The sequence below is a fragment of the Rhea americana genome, unplaced genomic scaffold (genome assembly GCF_003343005.1).
Source record: "Rhea americana isolate MKP2758 unplaced genomic scaffold, rheAme1 scaffold_303, whole genome shotgun sequence".
Lineage (NCBI taxonomy): Eukaryota > Metazoa > Chordata > Aves > Rheiformes > Rheidae > Rhea > Rhea americana.
In genome coordinates, this window is record NW_028186428.1 from 327056 (window position 1) to 343816 (window position 16761).

Consider the following 16761-nt stretch of genomic DNA (forward strand, 5'->3'; position numbering starts at 1 on the left):
GGCTTGCTTTGCTGTCATATACCAAACAACATTATAACATTCCTTAGAAGGAGAGCAGGAGGACACAACGTATCCCATGAGTAATTCAAGTGTAGTTCCTGTGCTGGAGCTAAACCACATGACTAATCACAGTGCTCTGAGTGGAAGCTGCTGAAAGATATGGATCATTTGGAGTGAGAGGAAGCCAATCACTAAGGTCTGGGGAAAATGATTTTGCTAGGTCAATGTGGGACCACCAGCGTGTGCTGCAGCTGGCTCTGGTGCTGCAGTGGTGGGGCTTCCAGGGAGCCACATCCCACTCCTGTTGGGAGCTGTCCCCACCGCATCCCCTTCCACGTCCCATCCCTTCTCTGTTTCTCTGTCCCTGCTGTTGGATTAGTAGCCAAGTTCGGAGGGGAAAGTGCCTATCTAGAGTCTTTGGTTTCCCTTCGTTGAAGGAACAGTGTCAGAACCTTGGGGCTTTAGATAGACGACACAATCTGATGACTAGTGAGTTTTAAGCAGTGAAGTTGTTTTCCTTTATTACGTTTTGTGCAATGATGATTCTTTTTTCTCTCTCTTCTATATTAGATTCCTACCAAGCTAAAAGAGGCATTGAAAAATTCCAAGGAATGCATAGAAAAAAGATTAGCAGAAGAACAGAAATTGGTAACTTCTGCATTTCTTTACTGGTTTTCCTACAGACATTCCCTTTCCTCATATCACTTTCAAATGGGGAAAGTGAGTTTTTATCAGCAGATTTTCAGTAATAGAAGTTTTCATCCACAGATTTGCCTTCCCAGAAATACAGTATGAAAAGTTGTAAAACAGCAGTTTTATGTATGGAATTTCACTGTTTTATGTGGGGTGGCTTCACGAGCAGTGGCTCCAAAGTTACAGGATCGCTTTAACTGCAGTATGAGGCTCCATCCTCTACCAGCAACAGTTAAGATAAGAGTTAAAAGTGAAAAACAAACATGCAAAGCAACTTCAATGTTTCTACCATCCCAAATATATCCCCTTTCTGAGAACACTTGAGATCTTGACATGGTCTTTTTTTGGTTTTCCCTTCATTTTTAAGATTCACCAGCATAGAAGACTGACAAGAGCTCAATCTCATCATGGCTCTGAAGAAGAAAAAAAGAGAAGGAAAATCTTAGCACGAAAGGTAAACAACTTTTAAATAAGTTTCTCGCACTTAGAAAGAGAGATGTGTCTTTTTGAAGGTAGAGCATGAGCTACCACAGGTATGCTGTTGCATTCTGTCCTGTGTTTTCTGTAATACTTTCCAAATGTTTTAATTTCTGTAGCTAACTGATACACTTCTTAAAAAGCTTAGGTTATAATGGTAGCTGACTTGCTCGGCTTAATGTGTTTAAACTTACTCTCTGAAAACTGGCATAATTAACATTTAACATACAGATGACAGCTTATGCTGCTTCCTGCTGCTGAATTGAAGGCATGGAAGCCTTTTTCCAGGCTGTTCCTGCAGAACTCCTTCTGCATTTCTCTTTCTTTTCTGTGAGTTAGTTTTCTGTCTTTCCCTTGTGGATAGTGAGCTCTGAAGTTGCCCTGTATGTTTGCCTGGGGATATTTGGGCACAGAACTGCCTTGCTGCCATTGTCCTTGCAGCAGCATGGTGGTGGGTGACAGGGAGAGGGATGTTGGACATTGATCCTTGTCTGATGTAGTGGGCAGCTGTTACAACTTTGTGTGTCAAAACTGGTCTTCATCATGGAAAGAGGTTATACATTCCCACCTTCTGTTTCTTCTGTTTTGTTTAAAGAAGTCAAAACGCTCTGCCTATGAAAGTGGGGAAGAACACTCAGCAAAATACAGCAACTCAAATAACTCAGGTAACTACAGAGAGAAGAGGTTGCTTCTACACAATTGTGTCAATGCTTTTGTTGTGTTTGGTCATTTTCTGAGTTAAAAGATCCATGGTCACCATCAGTTAACACAGTAATATTGGACTATGAAAGCCTGATACCACTGTTTTGAGTATTTAGTAATAGCGAATTAAGGGAGTGTTAGACTTTCAGCTACCTAATACAAAGCAGTGTTTCCCCTCTCCTATGCCCTGTTCCTCCAAAAAATAATCAGTCTCTTCAATCTGTTGATGACATTTGAGTGGAATTTTTTTTCTTTTTTAAAAATAATAACATTGATTATTTGGAACATTTAATACTTCAGTCTTTAGAGAGAAGCTCTGGTGATCTGGAATAGGAACACCTATTCCTGAGGTGTTAAGATGAATGAGCAAATTGCCTTTTTAGTTGCTGCTTCTGTGTCAAATTCTAAAACAACAGAGCTTGTGACAAGTCTTCAGTTAGTTTAAAGGAATGGTCTGTGCTACTGAACAGTTTAACAGAGTTGACTTGCTTGGCTGACATATGTCCAAAAGCAACCTGTTGTGGAATAGTCAGATATCAGAATATCTTGTAGAGTGCAGCAACTGACTGAAATCATCTCTTAGAAGGAGAAATGGGCTGCCATCCATGCAGTGGCACCACTGGCCCCTGGAGTGGCACTCTTAAGGAGAACAGAATTTGGACGCTGAAATCCAACAGCCTAAGCAACAAAAAAGAACCGTTTCCTATTGAGGAATACTCTTGAGAGTGCTTCTTATGTGTTTGGACCTCCTCTGATACTGTCTACTGTGAAGTTTCTCTGTTCAGAGCAGGTCTGAGTGACACTGTTTGTATGAATGGGGATCTTCCCCTAGATTTTGGTGGAAGCAGGATTGGACATTCGGTCAATAAAGTCAGCCCATTTCTAACAACCTGTCTTGTCTGATTGTGTTGAATTTTAGCATCACAGCTTTAGTTACTAGACTGTTGTTTTATTTAGCAGGCTCTGGGGCGAGTTCCCCATTAACATCTCCATCATCCCCAACTCCACCCTCTACAGCAGGTAAGTTCAAGAGTCATTGCAGAGTTTTGTCTTTTTCTCTAGCTTTTTCTTTTTTCTTTTTTGTCTAACCGAGAACAGTTAAGTGATGATGGTCTTCAAGGATGGAATACAGAGAGGATATTTATCTTGTATCGATTTAAATGTGGGCATTTGCTTTCTTTTGAGGGCCATAGAAAATCTTTTAATGCACTTCTTTAATAACCTTTCTTGTGATATACAAGCAAATGATCCACTATAGAGTCTTAAGTGCTTGCTTTAAAGTCTCTCTTACTCCAGTCCTACTGGCATTGCCACTTTCCAGACATTCTCTAGGCCTCATGTTACAGTATGCATTTGTTCTGATGTTACAGTCTGTGCGCTCTCAAGTGTTGTTTTTTGATCCCTTGTTTTTGTGTATCATCTCTTTATATCTGTACTGCTCTGATGTCGTTTGAGGAGTTTTCTGTGTGACAAATTGAGTGGCGTAAGTTGTGTAAATCTTGCCTATTCCACTACAGTCTGTTGATAACACTGATAGAAAGCTTGTGCGGAGTCCAAGTCATTTGGGTTAAGAATAATCTCTCTGTTCCCTCTTCCAGTTTGATAGGTAGCTGTACAAACAGGTTTGTTAGCATTTAGCACAGGTGATTGCAGAATCTGCTTAAATGGGCATTGCCAGAAATAGAAGTACTCATGAAACTCTAGTTTCATTACAGGTTTGAATGTTGAGCTATTATGCACATGTTTCAGTCCAAAATACTAGAAAGGAGTATTGGGAAACATCAGTAGCAGAAGGTGTTAATAGAATGTGCCTCTAGAAGAGACGCTGTCCATAGCGCCGTCGTTTGTTTTGATGACTCAGTCATATGATTCATAATCCAAGCAACTTTCTGCACAGAACAACTTGTTAACTAAAGCGATGCAATCAAACTTGTGTTTGTTGTAAATGATCTTTCAAAGGACACGGCAATCTGTGCACTGTAATTTGCATTAGTTATGTTATAATTCAAATTAGTCATTTCTCTTTCAAGTCACATTTCAAGTACATTGAAGTGTGTATTTTAGGAACTGACTTCTTCCAGTTACTGTAACCAAGATAATTACTGTCACTGTGTTGCACATAAACTGTTCGCTGGATATACTGACTCCTAACTGGAGGGTACATTTCAAGTTCTGTATGCTTTAAAAAGGCAGTTGCTGAAAATGCAAAGGAAAATCCCATGCCTCCAAAATGAGTAAGTGTTTAGAAAACACTTTTTTATTATTTTCCAGAAATAAAACTACCTTTACTTGTGTCTTAACTTTAATGTGCACTGAAACTTGATTGAAAACTGTTTCAAGTTTTGAGCATGTGATGCAGTTTTTGTGTAGACTTGGCTCAAATGTTTCAATTTGGCTCTGATGCTCAAACTAGGCTGTCACAGTATGTAGGACATCCTGCTGCCAGTGTGCACATGGTGACTGTTGGTGATCTGCTCTGCGTTTGACATTGTGCAGATTGCCCTACCTGAAGGTGCTTTAGTGTGCTGATGGCATTGGTGCATTTGATTGGGTGTGAAGGCAACTGCTTCCATTTCAGCAGTGCTTTTGTAAGTAGATTTCATAGCAAAAACTTCAGATATTAGCCGTAAGAGAAAGCTAGTGTGCCCGACTTTTCACCAATAATGTTGCACTTTTAGCTATTCTATGCCGGTATGCCTAACTAGCCCCATGCTAGGACTTTCTTCATGAAGAGTGATGCATCTGTAGCTTATCTCTTTCCAGTCCTACTTCCTTGTACTTACTAAGAATATTTACAGCTAAATATAAGTTTCATGTGGTACCAGTGTGGCAAGATGACTCTCAGAGGTGAATGAAGCTTTTGGTCTGTCTTACTGGTTTGATTGTGGTAGTGTTAGTATTGTGGCATGCCAAAGCATCTTGCTTTGATACCATGACAAAAATGAAGGCTGTTATAGAAAAGCATCCAACAGAAGCTCTTCTGTTGTTCTGGTCTGTATCCAACCCCCTAAAAAACCTTCATTCAGGGAAATTTTCAAATGTTCAGCCACTCTGTCCTTACACAAAGGCCGTATGAGATTGAGCCTGCAGCGGAGTGCTTGGTATAGTCAATGCAAAACATGCCAAGAAAAAAAAAAGATTGCTGGCTGCAGCAGTCTTTGTAATGGTGACTACAACTGTAGGGCTCAATCAATATGTGACCTGCTTTGAGGGGAATGTATCTGCTAGAAATGTGAGCTCTCATGGGCTTTTTCTAGTTGGCTAGAATATTTGTATTGAATTTATATTGACGTATTGCAAATTATGTAATCATAGTAGTCTTTTGACTTTTAAACCAAAACAGAATTAAGACTTCAAATTACAGTCTTGAAAATGCTGTGAAGCTCATTCTCCTTTGCAGTTTGATATGAAAGAACACTATGCTTCAGTTGTAGGACTAGATAGTCCTAAAATCTGAACTTTGAATGACTGCATTATCTTTATTTGAGAGTTGATACTTGATAGTAGAGCCAATGCTAGAGGTCTGTACTGTTGGTTGTATCTCTAAACCATCTATTTGTTACTATGCAACTCTGAAATAGTTACTTACTAATGGGTGCATTATGCCAAATACTGTAGTAGCTTGTCTTAAATAACTGAGGCATATAAGACCAGAGCTGGTTCCCATACATGGAAGGTTCACCGATCTGTAGTTTAATAGTGCTAGTATGAAGGCTACAGATAAGCAGGGCCTCTTCTTACTCTCTTTATTTTTGATTTTTATTTATGTATGACTTTCCAATCTATTGAAAGTGATTTTCTAGTTGAATTTTGAATTTATGCCGCAGTGTGTTCTTTAGTAGCATTTGGATACTCTTCTGGTTGGGGTACCACGTGACTTCGAACTAATCAGTCATTATCACTCAGTATAGGTCAGGTGTCATGATCAGTAAGTCTGAATGTTTGCAAGCAGGGGGTTGGCCAAGGGACACTTCTCAGAAAGGACCAAATTTAATGCAGATGCTAGCTAAACACTATCTTTGAAATACATTGTTTTGGTCATTGCAAATAGAGATTCTAATATAATTTCTGATATTCTCTCACATATTTGATTTCCTGCTCCCTTCCCCCAGACCCCCAACTCACATAATTCTTCAGTTCCTTGAACACCTGTTCTTTTTTGGTGGTTATGAGCTGTGGCTAGAATCAGAAGGGATGCAGAACACTGTGGTATGGATTATCTAATACTACACTGCCTTTTCTGTAAATCTAATAAGCCCATAAAATACCAATGAGCTCTTTTACAATACAAGTTTGGAGGGTGCCTGTTTTGGCCAACAGTTTCCTGAATGAGGTAGATTATTCCTGCAGGGAAGCCTAGTGAAACTGTAGAAACTAAGTGAGTGTTGTACGTAACTTTAGCTGTCTTTTTCTGTATTAGTTGTTGTTTTGAATCCTTCAGTGCAGGATATGTTTCACAGAGAGCCATATGGTGCATCTTTTCTGCTCCTCACCTTTCTGTAAGATGATTTTAATGCTTCAGCAAGTACTTTCCTGAGTGTCTCTGATCCTTACTACGTACGTGTAAATGTAGGTGTTAACACTACAGGAAGTGTTCCATGAATGGTTTTTATGTTCTATAGCTGATCTTCACGCAGATTTCTTGCTAATTAACTCTAAATGCACTTTAATCCTGTAAAGCTTTGACTTCTGGCATGTGGAGTTGAAAGCATGTGTGTTTTATTTATTCATCAAGTATAATAGTGTTTAAAGCATGGAAAATTGTGGTTCATTAGTCAGAATCAGTGTTGTGTATGTAATATAAAATAGTCAAATCTACTATCACTGTATTTTTTCAGTGAATAAGAATGTATTGATTTTTTTTGCAGACTTTTCAGCTAACAGTATCTGTTTTTCTTACTCTGACACGAGAACCAGATGATTAACTTGTTGTCTCTCTTTCTCTGCTGTCTTCAATAGAGCATGCATCATTTTGAACGTGAATTTTCGGAAAAGTAAGCTAATGCTGATTTATCTCTTTAAAGATGCTCTGTTTCTGTATGGGAAAGTTGAATGCAAATCTTGAACTTGCTTATAGTATTGGGAGGGAACAAAGGAAAAGATCTGAACATCTTTATGGATTGTTTTAATGAAATACAGCATCTTTAAAAACTGTCACTAAAATGATTTTCTTTGCATCCCATTCACTCAACAAATATTTTAATGCTGTTTGCACAATTACTGTCACTTTAAATTCATAATTAAGTTTTTGTTTCAATTCAGGCATCAAGTTTACAGCATCTGATATACTTCCTATTCCTTTTAACACATTCTCTTAACAAAAATGCCCCTGTAAAAAAAACCCTTGGTAAGTTCTTGTTTGAGTGTTTTATTCTTACAGCTGTGTGAATGAGTAGATGTGTGGTTGCAGGCAACTTCTTCCAACCTACCTGTCATAAAGCTCTAGTAATAACTGAGGACTTGTCTTAAATCCTTTTCCTAGTAAATACAGGAAAATATTTTACCGTTGGGCACAGAAAAAGTTAGTCTGTAAATGTAACTGCATTGGAGTACACCAGAGTGAGTAAACAGTTGTTTTGCACCCAGTCATGTCAAGAGAGGAAGGACAAGTTGTTTCTAATTGACTAATTGAAATTAATGAACTTGAAGGATTTCTAGTGTTCATGCTCTTTATTATTAGAATCAGTATGTAATTGCTCCCAGCTAGTCAGATATCATCTCAAAACTTGTGTGTGTTTAGGCATTAAAGTAGAGCTCAGGTGTAAAACTGAATATCGTTGCCTGTAATTAATCTCCATAATGCAAGACGTTTTTTTAGCTATATGATATTGTTGGCAGCTCAATTTCTATAATATCTAGCCCTGAGAAATTCAGTCAATTTCCAGAAAGCCAAGTGGCCTCTCTTCCCACCCCCCTGTTGTTTCTGTCCTCATCCTAAAATAACCAGACCAAAATTCAAAGATATGCTGTCTTGGTCTAATAATACTGAACAATCCAGTCAGTTAGATATATAGTGGCTTTTTTGCCTCTATTCGTATTCAATATGTACCTTCTTTCACTGCCTGTGTTACTGTTGATTTTATTTTCTGTATAGAGTCCTGGCCGTCGTTTTCATGATCATTCCCTATTGTATATTGTACAACTACTTTCATAGCCTCTTCAATCTTTCTTTGGTGTTCTAGCCCCAAATTTTTTCTGTTCCCTGCAATTTTGGCATCTCTTCCAAATTGTCTCATTTGTAACTAGCTTTCTTGGCTGTTTTATAGCAGTTCATCTGATTGCACGTTTGGTGCTAGCGTTGCTACACCAGTCCTGCGGAGTGTTCTGCTCTGACGACTTTAATGGTGAAATCACACTGTTCCGAGTCATGTTCTTCCTTTGGCAACATGTCAAGTTTTGCTTCGCTGTGCTTTACTGGCAGTCCATACACACAGGGAAAACAGAAGGACTCTAACCTAAGGGATGGTTTTCCCATATATCTAATAACAAATTGGCTCAGATCTCTGGCAAATGTAAGAAAGGTTTGGATAAGTTAGATGACCCCAAGCCATCAGTATGCGATTTATTATTTCAGTTTGTACTAATGTTGTATGTGGATCAACTTCTCTCAAGTAATCAAGACATTATACAACAGGCATGTTAAACTGTCTCAGCCGATCTCTGATATTTCTACTGGGATTTGCATTTTTTTTCTTGAGGAGAGTAAAGACTTTGAGTCTAAATGTATTTCCATGTTTTGTCCTCCCAGAAGGAGATTTTCGTGCAGATGAGAATTTCTCCTGAAGAGTCTGAAGTGTTGTAGTCATAGCTGTTAATGTAGATTGGCAAAGTAGAATGCCTGTGTAAATACTCTGCATTTTGAGCTTGCTCCCATGTTGCAAAAGTCTCCCTTTAAAGACTGGTACAAACTCAGATTGAAGGAGCTTTGAGTTGACTTTAATCTAAGATAACTGCTTTTTTTTAAATTACAGCAGTTATTTTTTTACTATTACTCATTAGTCTGAGAGCAAGTGTTAGTGAGAATCTGTGGAACAAGTGGAGCATAGAGAACAGCTTTGCCTGCTTTTTGTTTTCTGTGCCTAAGCTTTATGCTTAATGGAATACCTCTTGAGTCTGTGTGCCGTAACTTTCTTTAACTGCTTAGTATTTGCTTGCTCAGTAGCAAGGAGTTCTACTTTGGTAATGTTGGGCCAATCAAGAGACCTTGGCTACTGTTAGACAATGACAAAAAGTGACAGTCTTTGCCCCTTATCAATATGTTCCTCTTTGTAGGTTAGAGCTGCCAAAAGCAAGTGTTGCACTGTAGGTCCTGTTCTTCTGTTTAGTCTAACTGTGGAATAACCCTCATGGTCTAGATGAAGGAATTAAAATTCACTGTTGAATTGGTCGTAAGAGCTTAATAATTGCTGTGCCTTTGATCATTGCAGAACATATTAGACAAGGCAGGAGAACTATTTCTCATATACTTGGTGATGTGCTGCAATGCCACTTCCGCATGGACGTTTTGTGGAACGGCAAGGGGTCACCTCTGAAGCCCTTTGCTCTTCCTCTGCGTTGCACCTTTGATTCCTTGTGCAGAAACGATGGTGCAGTGCACAGCTGCCGAATTGCACAAGATCAAGGGTGTTTGGGAGAGCTGTGGCTCCCAAACTGTGTGGGGCAAGTGAGGCCACCTGCATGGAAGGGGGCTGCCTGGAACCACCTCCATGCAGGCCTTTGCTGCTGGGCTAGCTGCCTGCAGGCAGGGAACCAAGGAATGGAGGTGCCAAGGCATGGTGAGATGAGAAGCATGAGATAGGTGAGGTGGATGTGCCTGGGGTGAGCATGGAGCCAGGGTTTAGGGTGACTGGAGTAGAAAGCAAGGGTGAGAGCACAGAGGTGACTGGTGGGAGTACAGGAGGCGTGTGGTGTGAATGGCAGATTGTTGTGATTCATTCAGCCTGCGAAACACAAGTTTGTGATAGCACATTTGGAGAAAAGTCTACTAGTACTAGAAAGTGTAAAACATTTCCCGCAAAATCTTCTATCTGCAGTTAGTAATCTAAAAATGGAATTTAACCAGATCAAGCAGTCATCGCAAATTCTACAGCGATGTGTTCCTTGTAAGACCAGTAAAGCTTGCCATGGAAATGCAAACAGGTAAAAAGATTTGCTTCCAGTCTTTGTTACTGGTCATAACCCAAAGAACAAACAACTGCTTCACTGGGGACAATTAAGAGAAAGCGAAGACGGGAAGTCCTCTAAAGTGATCTTCGTTTCCCTCAGTGCAAGATCACATTTTTGTCATGTTTTGCATCCCTGAGTACTGAGGCACTTCAGGCTTTCTTTCAGAGGTGTCTCCGATGACAGGACTTGCCTGCAGATAGAGGGATTTGATCTCTGGCATTTCTCATCTGTTCTGTTCTCCATACGCTGCTTGCATTGAAGGAGTGACGTGACGAGTGCAGAGCTGACCTAGTCTAGCTGAGCAGCTGCGGGCCTCTGCAGCAGGGCTTCCCTGGCAGAATCAAACCACATCTTCTCTCCTCAACAGGAGCATCGTCGATACCCCCAGCACCACCACCGCCGCCCCTGCCACCAGCAGCTCCTCCTCCGAGTATGGAGGTGCCAGTGCCGTCAAGCCCTCAGCCCGTTGTCAGTGCAAGCCGAGGAGCCTTGCTCAGCTCCATTCAAAACTTTCAAAAAGGAACTTTGAAGAAAACGGAGACGTGTGACTACAGCGCTCCCAGGATCAGCTGAGGCTACTGATCGCCCCAGGATTGGATTTGCCCTCCCCCTCCTGTGCCGTCCAGGAATCAGTTCCTCCTAGCCGGCAACGGATCCACCAGCAGATAGCAGCTAATCGCGCTGTAGCTCTGTTTACCCCTATTTCAGCTTTCCTTGAGTAGCAGCACTACCCTGTCTGATTTGCATTGCCATGCTGTGATATTAAAGAACTCTTCATTCTTATTAAAGAAAGAACTTTGTTCGCTAGCTACAGTTTCAGGGGTAAAGCAACTTCTATATAGCTGAATAAAAATCTGAAAATAGGAATGACCATGGTGAACTAATACATTTTTTTTCCTAGCTCTACTCCATCCCTTTTCTGAAAATACATGAATCTAGTTTTAGTCAGCTCTAAGTTTTTTGACACTTCTGTTCAGTTAACACATCTAATTCTTGCTGAATCAGCAAGGTTTTTAGATAATCAAAAAAAAGCACTTAGTCTGAAGTGTACTGCACAGGTGAGGGAATTGGAGATTTAAGTTTTTTTCCACTGTATTTGCTGGTGGAGTAAAAATGCTGTCTCAGTACATTTGTTTAAATGGACATCCTTCCTGTGACTCTAAGGGAAAGTGTTTTTAAATGAGGGAACAGTTGAAATAGGAGTTAATGGGGCATTGGGATATTATTCATGGTTTAATTAAATACAAGAGTAATTCAAGTTAATTTTACAGTTTAAACTTTATTGAAAGATCCTTTTTGATTTGCTTAAAACCTTAAATAAATTGCACTTTAAAGGATTATAGATAATCCATTTTTAAATTCAAATACATCAGTGTTTGTTACTATGCAGAGAATGTCTGTACAAAATTTCATGTAACCTGTGATACTCGGTCATTTTTATTAAAATGTTAATGGAATTCCTCCAGCAGTGTGGTGGTGGGTGCATTCAGCTAGTATTTCACCTGCAAGCCAGACTTCCTAAGGAAATACATGAATACAATGAAAGTTTAGTTCTGACAGGTTCCTGGCCTGTAATTGAAATAGGACCTGAGCTCTTCGATCTCCTTACAGAGGTAAGTATCTCCTCCCCAACAGTTAACTGTAAAAGATAGATAGTTTATCCCTGGTATAGAGTAAGCCACACTGCACAACTGCTGTAAGTGGCTTTTACTCTGCATCAGGACAGTCACAGAAGCTACTTCACAAAGACCTAATGGAGTTCTCTACTTTTCAAGACTGCCCCTTTAGCTAAACACAGGTGTGAGCTGATCTACCTGAAGGCTACTGCAGCTGTTTCCCACCTCTTGTCTGAGAATTTATATCTGCTACAAACTGTAGCCAAGGGGGAGGTACTACACTTCAGACCCAGGTATACTGGGTCTGAATAAAAAGACCTGCTTCTTCTTGTCAGAACTATAATTGAGAGTGCTGTTATCCCCTGTAGCAAGTTTAATAAGTATTCTGACTTGCCAAGATTTATTCATTATTTTTACTACTTTAGGTGGTAACTAGTAAAGAAAAACTAGGTATTATTTTCCATTACATACTGAAGATGATCAGGATCTTTATTTAAGCCATTGTGCAGAAGCTTTACTGCATGAGATAATAATTCTTTTCAAACTAAACATATTAGCTACCTCTTAACACATACCACAGACTTCTAAAACCACTTTGTACAGATAGTTGCACTTAAGTTGTCATGTTGAAAAACAAGGCTTAACTCACTCTACTTTAAACATTCATTTTTAATAAGCCTTGCTAACATCAGCTCTGGGCCCCCCACTGCTCAGTAGAGTTTTTCATCTGACCACCAACCACCACAGTCAGTTTAATACCTCTAGTCTGATAATTACAAGACAAGCAAAAACAGAGGATTTATTTCTCACTCTGAATTTAGAAGAGGATTTCTCCGTACACTGTAACACCAATCCACTTGTACTACTGAAGTACAAGCTGCCTTACAAATAAGCATTACATCATCATCACTTTGAAGTGTGGCTTAGAGGATAACCTCTAAGCACACACACACAGCCATATAAATATTCTAGGAGGTCATAATATTTTCCCCACTGTACAAAAGTTCATGTAGCTATACAACATCGTTATGCATTTAGCTTGCCATACAACATTAATGATTTTTAAAGCAGGATTTTAAAATATGTATTTACAATTTAGATATTTAAAGTCTTCTTCACTGCAAATATTATATCCTTCACTTGAGGTATGCAGTTATCTTCTAAAATTTTTGCGTAAGGCATAGGAACATCTGCACCTGTAACACGGACAGCTGGAGCATCCAAGTAGTTAAAGGCAGGTCCTGAAACAAAGACAGTTCTCAGTTCGCAACATACTATGGTTTTCTCTCAGTTCCATTTGAGTCTCAAAAAATTTCATTCTTGTAGTTTTAATACTCCAGAACTACCTGTTCCTGCTCATTTATCTTCATGCACTAAGATTTAGGTGCAAAGTTACTATCTTGCTTATTACACAGTCAGATTCTTAGGATAAGAATTATTCACAGCTGCTGATTCACAGGCAAGGTACAGCTTCCACCCTGTAACCATCTCTAGAGTGAGACTGCTAAACTCAAGCACCTCAGATACAAGACCCCAACTTTATCATCTCATCACTGCATTTGGCTTTATCAAACAGTTTATGAAGAAGCTATCAGGATTTAGCCTTAACAAGTTAGATCAAGAATTATATTGCAAAACTAAGTACCTTCCATGATCCTGGCACAGATTTCAGCTCCTACTCCAAACTGTGGCCAACCTCCTTCTACAGTTACAAGATGGTTTGTCTTTACAACGCTGGCTTCTATTGCTTCAACATCCATTGGTCGAATGGTACGCAGATTTATAACCTTAAAGAAAGCGACTGAATTAGTTTTGCTATGATCTGAGCCTGTCAGTTACTACAGTTTGAGTACGATGTCCTCTGTCACTTTCAGCTATTCTGACTTTAAAGTCTTGTCCTCAAAGTCAAAATTACGAACTTTTTATCCTGGCAAACTTTTTACAGAATGGATTCTGATGGCTCCTGGAAAATCCCAGATAGACGAGTCTTGCTGTATCCACAAAACAATCATGCTGATTACATAGTGTACTGTTCTGCTTATCATCATACGCAGCTAGGTCCCTCTGAACAGCTTCAAACATTCTGCCTCAATTTTGTGATGAAAAGGTCAAATGCAGGAACATGAAGCGTGCGTGCTTGGTTCACTGATTATGAATGCATTTACAAATGTCAGAAGTTTACACTTAATGTAGGTAAGTTTTGCAGGGCCTGAACAAGACGCACTGCTTTTTTTTCCAGTCTGTGGAAAGTGGAAAGCAACAGCAACAACAACAAAAAAAAACCCCACACACCTCACACTCTACACCTTCTTTGGCAAGTACAGCTGCAGCCTCCAAACAGTGTCCAACAGGTCTCGAGTGTGACACTAACGTAACGTGAGTTCCTAGAACAGAAACATGAGAGAGAGAGACTTAATTTTTTCCTCTAGCATGCATGCTCTTTTCAAGGTAATGTTAGGATGGTCCAGTAAATTTAAGTATTTACAGTCTCAAAATAATGTAGGGAATTCTACAGCCACAGTGTAAAAAAATGTGGAAGAACTATCTCAAAACACAAACCGTACCCTTGAATTCAGGGAACTGAAGAGAGCCTGAATATGCTTCTTAGATTATTCCTTTAAAACCTTCAGATAATTTGGTGTTAAATTATGAACAAGCTTGCAGTGCTTTCCTTTGCATTTTTGAAAAAAAAATCTCAAGTAGAAAAAAAGAATTCTTCAGACATTACCTACTCTGTCCTTATACAGAAGTGTTTTGGAAAGCTACAGTCTTCCATTGGACAAAGAAAACCAAGTGATCTTGTTTTATATAGGGAACAGAAAAATATAGTATCCTATAGAATAAGATAACATTTAGCATTTAAAATATTTTCCTGTTCCCTGTGAAAGCAGTTTTAAATGGGTAAGAGTTAAAAACAAAACAAAACAAAAAAAGAGCAAAACCCTCTCCCTGAGCAGTTCACTTAGTAAGAATATTAACTGTGTTAGCAGCTTACCTGGCCTTTCTATTTTGGCTTTTCCAATTGGAACAACAAAATCCTTTGACTGTGCCTCTTCTGACATTTCAAACGGAACACCATACAGCAGTTCATTCTCCAGCATCACAACTAGAACAAAACTTATTTGGATTAATTTGTAGTTCTACAGGCACCAGTCTATACTGAGGATAACAGTACTAGAACAGACTACCTCAAGTAGGACCTGAGTACGTTTGTAGGGGAAAAATAAGTCTCTCAGTTCTGACTTCACTATTGAATTATTTTAAAAATTGAAATCAATTGATTAGAATTGGTCTTAAGCAGGATCAGCTATTTAGTTTGTGCTACAGGGTGGTAATAGGTCTTAATACTAATCTTAATATGTTGCTTATTAAAAAAAAAAATCACAGAAACTGTGAATTAGGCAAACAGGGTTAATAAAATTAACTGACTTTAAAAACTCTGTTTTTAAAAAGATACACTGTAAAGTTTACAGAGCTGAGTGTACAATTCCAACTAGACTGAATGAAAATGGGCAGGGTCACGGTCTAGAGAATGTTTCTGCAGAATTTCTAGTTTTAGAATGGTCTTAGATTTTGCGTGCGTGCATGTGTCCGTGCTTGTGAGAAAGGAAAACAGAGGTTGCCCTGCTTTTCAGCTAATGGCATGACATTCTGAATACATCATCTGAATTTCAAGATCTGTAAAAATGAGTTTATATAGTCAGATACTATATATGCAGAACTCTTCCCTGACTGATTTTTATCCCCTTAAATTCCTTTACAATAGATTCATAGGTGTTTCCTGCAAGCTTCCAGATGATCGGTACCAAATTAGTATTAAAAATAATGCAGCTGACAACAGCACAAGATTATAGTCTACTGCTAACAAGCCACATGATTTAGGAAACAGTATCAGAATCAATACCTCTGTGCCTTTGCAAGTGAGGGTAAAGCAGTCTTAAGCGTTCAGGGTTTCAAACATTTCTCTTGTTTGTTTTTTAAAAACAAGGTGTGAAAGGGAACATGAAGAGACATTCTCTTTAAAAACTAACTATTGCTGTGATCTGAGTGTGTTTACCTGGATTATCATCCCGGATTGATGCTTTAAGCAGGCCTTTTGCATCTTCTGAGCTCCATGGACTAACAACTTTCAGTCCCGGACAATGCCCATACCAAGCAGCAAAGCACTGTGAATGCTGAGCAGCGACTCCAGCTGATGCCCCATTGGGGCCCCTGAAGACGATGGGAACAGCGATTGATCCTGCAGACATGTAACAGGTCTTGGCAGCAGAGTTTATGACCTGATCAATTGCTTGCATGGAAAAGTTGAACGTCATGAATTCACACACTGGCCTCAACCCAGCCTATTAAAGTCAGGATATATATTAGTGCTTTTTTATGTGAAAAGAACTTATTTTAAAAGTTTAATTCAGCAATAAAATAATGTAAATTTACAAACCATAGCAGCACCAACGGCAATTCCTGTGAAGCCCATCTTAAACAGAAAGAAACCAAGGGTAAGTGTCTGGGGAGCAGTAGGCAGAAGGATCACTAGGGTAAGAAAAAGGTGAAGCCGTACCTCTGATATCGGGGTGTCGATTACCCTCTTGTCTCCATACTTCTTCCAGAGACCTCGGGAGATCTGCAGGGTGGAAGAGAAGAGTCAGGGCCCGCGCAGGGGCTTTCCCAGCCTGTTAACTGCAGCCGCTCACCTTGTAGGCGCCGTCGTACTGAGCCACCTCCTCGCCGAGCAGGAACACCCGCTCGTCCCGCTCCAGCTCCTCGTCCAGCGCCTGGTTCAGCGCATCTCGCACCGTCACCTGCGGGACGCACGCCTCAGCCGTGTGTGTGTGTGTGTGTGTGTGTGTGTGTGTGTGTGTGTACAGGCACGCCTCGCACCCTCCCTATCTGCCCTACAGCCGGGGGGCGCCTCACACCCCGGGGGGGGAGGATTCTGCCCCGCGTCCCCAACCGCCCCACAGCCCGGAGGCCCCTCTCCCGCCCCCGGTACCTGCATGGCGGCAGGCGCGGAGAGCCGGATCCCCCTGCGCAGCTGGAGCAGCCGCCCGGCCGCAGGGCCCTGCGGAGAGAAGACAGAGGAGCGAGAGGTGAGCGGCGGCGGCGGGCG

At 40.2% G+C, this 16761-nt stretch overlaps 2 protein-coding genes across 2 annotated transcripts in view; one reads left to right on the forward strand and one right to left on the reverse strand.

The window, feature by feature from the left end:
• The window catches only part of PXK (PX domain containing serine/threonine kinase like), a gene marked incomplete at its 5' end in the record, with an annotated part of 36737 nt that extends 25238 nt beyond the window's left edge, over positions 1–11499 (forward strand). Inside the window, 5 exons of the mRNA XM_085309812.1 lie at positions 571–648; positions 1061–1147; positions 1766–1835; positions 2830–2892; positions 10406–11499. Of these exons, the coding sequence (XP_085165938.1) occupies positions 571–648; positions 1061–1147; positions 1766–1835; positions 2830–2892; positions 10406–10611 (504 nt within the window). The remainder of the gene's footprint in view (positions 1–570; positions 649–1060; positions 1148–1765; positions 1836–2829; positions 2893–10405) is intronic.
• PDHB (pyruvate dehydrogenase E1 subunit beta) lies at positions 11298–16725 on the reverse strand. Its single transcript, XM_085309793.1, has 9 exons — positions 16645–16725; positions 16346–16453; positions 16213–16275; positions 16093–16128; positions 15712–15997; positions 14650–14760; positions 13947–14038; positions 13300–13441; positions 11298–12895 (listed from the first exon to the last, which is right to left on the reverse strand). Exons 1-9 carry the CDS (start codon positions 16648–16650, stop codon positions 12750–12752), a joined length of 990 nt encoding a protein of 329 aa, XP_085165919.1. The 5' UTR covers positions 16651–16725; the 3' UTR covers positions 11298–12749.
• Positions 16726–16761: the final 36 nt, after the last annotated feature.

Coding starts and splice junctions, on each gene's coding strand:
- PDHB (XM_085309793.1), bottom strand. Junction 16,129..16,212: donor TCGACACCCCGATATCAGAG/GTACGGCTTCAC, acceptor TTTCTGTTTAAG/ATGGGCTTCACAGGAATTGC. Junction 13,442..13,946: donor AAGAAGGTGTAGAGTGTGAG/GTGTGTGGGGTT, acceptor GCTTTCTTTAAG/GTTATAAATCTGCGTACCAT.